The sequence below is a fragment of the Halichoeres trimaculatus genome, unplaced genomic scaffold (assembly GCF_033239565.1).
Source record: "Halichoeres trimaculatus isolate MK-OKI-2021-1 unplaced genomic scaffold, fHalTri1.1 fHalTri1_scaffold_22, whole genome shotgun sequence".
NCBI classification, from domain to species: domain Eukaryota; kingdom Metazoa; phylum Chordata; class Actinopteri; order Labriformes; family Labridae; genus Halichoeres; species Halichoeres trimaculatus.
The window spans coordinates 182,813-187,477 of record NW_027437200.1 but is presented as its reverse complement, the minus strand read 5'-3'; the positions used below and the strand labels follow the sequence as shown (position 1 = coordinate 187,477).

General features: G+C 35.9%; 1 protein-coding gene across 1 annotated transcript; it reads right to left on the bottom strand.

Annotated features, from left to right (window-relative positions):
* Positions 1–2,741: 2,741 nt before the first annotated feature.
* Positions 2,742–4,368, bottom strand: leap2 (liver-expressed antimicrobial peptide 2). Its single transcript, XM_074662279.1, has 3 exons — positions 4,291–4,368; positions 3,074–3,237; positions 2,742–2,796 (listed from the first exon to the last, which is right to left on the bottom strand). Exons 1-3 carry the CDS (start codon positions 4,366–4,368, stop codon positions 2,742–2,744), a joined length of 297 nt encoding a protein of 98 aa, XP_074518380.1.
* Positions 4,369–4,665: the final 297 nt, after the last annotated feature.

Here is a 4,665-nt window from a genome sequence, read left to right as displayed (position 1 = left end):
GACACCTCTCCTCTGTTGTGCCCAAATGGTGGAATGAATTAGCTAACTTTATATAATCCACAGTCAGGGAACACATAGGCCCTTAAGCTGACCCTTCTCCTCTTTGTCCTCAGGGGTTGATTGAGTCAGAAGGTCTCTGACCCAGCTCACAATTAATTATGGTGAGGCATGGCTACATTATTGTACATGGAAAAAAAATCTCATTTCTAATACTAATACTAATCTCATCTCACTTAATTGCAGAACCTGCAGCCAAATAACTTGTAGCACTTTGTCACACTAACAAAGGTTGCTACTCACATCTAAGGTAATTAATGTAAATTGTTCATGCTTAAAATTGCCTATCTGTTTGATGATGATTGTTCATATTACAGATGAAATGTTCAAGATAATTAATCAATAAATTTTGCTTATTGAGTTGTTAGGTAAACAACATTAATTTTAGAAGAAAAAAAGGTGGAATTATTTGTTGTTCTTAGGCCACTGCTACAGCCATCAGAACTTAGTCACCACAGTCAGAGTTAACTTTTTTGTTGTATCAATACATTGATATGTTCAAATTATTTTTTGAATACAGTTCATTCATGTAGATAATCAATTTTTTTAAACAAAGTCTAAAATTGTCATTTTAAATATTTCATATAAATGATAAAAGTTGCAAGTATGAAGTTTTTCTGAAAGAGAACAAAGCTTTACACATTTGACAATCCATCCGTGTGTTCCTATGGTGGAAACAGACTTATTCAGTAAGACAATACCAAAATAAGAATAAATGAACCAAAATAACTAGCTTTTAATTTTGTCTGACAATGACAAAAATTAAGAAATTACAGTTTAAAAAAAGACATTTTTGTGATTAAATCACAGAATCAGCAAAGGCAAAACATTTTTGATGCTTTGCTTCATATACACATAAGTTTAGATTTGTTAACATTTTAGGAAAAACAAAATCAAAATCTAATCCTGTTTTAGCCAAATTCTTAAGCATCAGAGTTCTAATAAACATTTTGTGTTTACCTTTTAAAGCACAGCATTTAGAAAACTCTGATAACTTTCTTTTCTTACAAACACAGAGGTCAGTTGGGTGGCCATGTTAGAAAGACAGATGTTTTGTTTCATTGGCTGATATCTAGCGTGCACTAGATATCAGCCAGCAGATCATCAACAGAGAACAAGTCTGTTTTTTTGTGTTTTAAATAAAGCCTTGAAAGAGTTTTCCTTTACAGAAGACACAAATCCATTGTTGGGTCTAAGAAGGCTGGGCGCGCAAATCTCAGCTCATAGATTTTTGGATTTCTTCTGCATTAACTTCATGTTTGTGGACCGGGAGTTGCTTCTTGCTTTGATTTCATCTCTATGGTGAAGATGTAAAATAAGGACTTAATCTTTGGAGATCTTTCCTGCTCCGTGTATGCGCTGACGAAAAACACTCAAAAACAGTCAAACTTCCTCCTTTTCTTTTAATCCACATTTCCTCTCCAGCCCCCCTCATGTAGTATGCCATACAGTACAAACAGGACAGGACAGGACACAGTACAAAGATAATTTGTCCTCAGAAAGTGCAATCCTACTTTAATGTGTGTGTGTGAGAGAGAGCGCTCAGCATCGCCTGCTCTGTGCGTGGCATAAACTCTGCAGGAAAGTGGAAGCTTTATGCCTTTTTAACGAGAGGAGATGACATGAAAAAGTAAGACTTACTGAAAACACAGTTAACAAAAAAAAACTGTTGTCTAAATGTTGACGGAAACAGATGTAACTCACGTTTTTTCTTAGATTTTCTATCTTCTAAAAAAAAAAATATATATATATATATATGTATATATATATATGATGATTCTGAAATCTTTGTATATGAAACATTATCGGAGGTGAGATTGGACTTAAGGACACTTACATCTCCATCCATCATAAATTGCAGGATCCAGGACGCCAGTACACTCTAGGCTGATGAGTCACAGTGCCCCACCCTCCCCTTTCTCACACTGCCCTGCCCTCTTTTATTAATGGCATTAAAAGCTTTAAAATAAAATGGCACACGCTCCCTGCAGCCTCACAGCAAGAAGGTCACCGGTTCAAATCCCCACCTTGTCGGGTGGGCCTTTCTGTGTGGAGTTTGCATGTTCTCCCTGTGCATGCGTGGGTTCTATCCGGGTACTCCAGCTTCCTCCCACAGTCCAAAAACATGCTCATCAGGTTATCTGATCACTCAAAATTGTCTGTAGGTGTGACTGTGTGAGTAAATGATCGTCTGTCTCTATATGTCAGCCCTGTGATTGACTGGCGACCAGTCCAGGGTGTACCCCCCCCCTCTCGCCCAATGACAGCTGGGATAGGGGTATAGAAAATGGATGGGTACACACTCCATAATGTTTATAAAGAGCATAAAATCTTAAAGAGTGTGGCGAGAGCCTCTGACTTTTTTTGTTTCCTCCAGGCTGAGGATCACCAGAAGTGTCTTAAAGTTTCCACCCTTGTTGAAACCAGGAACAGTTTCAAGTATAAAAAGACACATTAATGTCTTCTTTCATCACAACATTTGAAACACATCAAGTAACGTCATCATTTTCCCCTCACACTTCTTTCTTTGGGTGCAACCTCCTAATCCATAAATTCATAAAAAGCTTTGATCAGAAACTTTTTGTCACAAATAAATACAATCTTAACAACACACACCAGAGACATGCTCATCCCTAGTGGTAAAACAAATATTAAATGTAAACATCCTGGTTGTATCTGCAGAGTTAGATGGTGGCGGTCTCTAACAGAGCTCGCTGGGTGTTGGAGCAGTGTCCCGCCCTGTAAAGGACAAGAGAAGAAAAATCAGTCATCATATCAACTGAACTATCTCTACAGTAAAATGATATTATTTTGAAATCAAAGACTTTTATTTTGAAATTAATGAGGCTAAATGGACCCAAATATAGTGATGCAAACAGTTTCAGGTTGTATGTTCATCTGCATATTGAGGGTGGAACAGATTCTGATTTTTAGAAATCAAATAGAGTATATCTTCCCTCTGATAAGTTTTTGGGTTGTTTTTAGCATACGCACGTCTCTCCTCCTCAGTGTCTACCTGCAGAGTCCCGTGGAGCACTCATAGTTGTTCTGGCAGTATGCTCCAAATGGTTTGCTGTTCATGATCCTCCAAAGCGGGGTCATACGAGCCACCCTCCGCAGGCTCTGTGCCTCCAAGTTCATGCTGGTCTGGATCTGCTGGACTATCGGACCTGCATAAACCTGGAGGACTCACCAAGGCAGAGACAAAAAATTACCACTATTAACACTAATAATCTGTGTGTGTGTGTGTGTGTGTGTGTGTGTGTGTGTGTGTGTGTGTGTGTGTATTATTATTATAATTATTATTATTATTATTATTATTATTATTATTATTATTATTATTATTATTATTATTATTATTATTATTATTATTATCACTTTTGAAAATTTACAATAAAATAAAATTGTGAAGAGGACAAGACTAAAAACCACAAAACAAAACAAACAAAACAGAAGAGATTTAAATAAAAAATAATAATAATAATAACAATAATAAAACAACAGGAAAACAAAAACAAAAATGTAACCAAAAGCAAAAAAGAAAAAAATAAATCTATGTAAATAAAATATCAGAAATGTACCTCAGAGTTTAAGAGAAGATTAAGAAGCCTGTCTGTAAAATAAATTAATAAATAAAAATGTTTCATTTATAAAATGTTTTATTTGTAAAATAAATAAATAAATGAATAAATAAAATGAAATGAAAAAAGATACTTTAATAAAAGCTAAGTTTTCAAATTCACCAGTCTTTAACAAACAATACATTCAAAATGCTTAAAATGATTTGGAAAAAAAATCTTTGAAATAAAAAAATTGTTAACATCATTACTTTTATAATTTTCTTCAGTCTTAATCTAAATCACCAGATTTCTGTCTCTGTTTATATTAAGCTCAATATCAGCACGTTTTTTACCCTTCAATAGGCCTTTATGGTTGTCTGTCAAAAAAAAATGTTGAAAACCTTTTCTGATGGAAAATGAAAAACAGTAGTTGTGGTTGAACATATGTTGTATTTCAGGCTTTTAAACCTCTACTTTCTCCTGTGAATCATCTAATTTTGCATGCTATCAATTTTTATGTTCTGCAACGCTGCATTTATTTTCCCTCAATTATCATGCTTTTAAGAAAAAGCTCTCAGTAATTTTTATAAGTGTGGAGAAACACTCTTAAAACCAACAAGCTTAATCGATTCATCTAATTTGACTTGTTGGTTGGTATCCATGCCACACTCACCTGCTGAGCCAGCACAACCAGCACCAAGTAGAAGACCAGCACTGCCTTCCTCCGGCTGACTGAGCTTCCTTCTTGCATGTTCATCAGATAGTCTTCAAGTTTAAAATGTTTTCAGCTTCTTCACCTCTTAGGAGTTGATTCCTCTTCAAACTTGGATTTTCTCAAAACCCCAAAAGTTTTGTATCACGGGACAGATCCTGTGGAATATTTGTCAGTGGCAGTGTCTCTGAAGTCTCATCGAGTCAGCCTGACTCAGCCTGGAGTGGTCCCTCCTTTATATAGACGAGTCGTGATCCTAGGAGAGAGACAGCTAGAGAGGGGAGAGAGAGTCACAGTCCATGCCGCCCATGATGTCCTCCCCTTTTCATTATCTCC

Coding starts and splice junctions, on each gene's coding strand:
- leap2 (XM_074662279.1), bottom strand. CDS start 4,368: ATGCAAGAAGGAAGCTCAGTCAGCCGGAGGAAGGCAGTGCTGGTCTTC. Junction 3,238..4,290: donor TGGTTGTGCTGGCTCAGCAG/GTGAGTGTGGCA, acceptor TGAGTCCTCCAG/GTTTATGCAGGTCCGATAGT. Junction 2,797..3,073: donor TGCTCCACGGGACTCTGCAG/GTAGACACTGAG, acceptor TGTCCTTTACAG/GGCGGGACACTGCTCCAACA.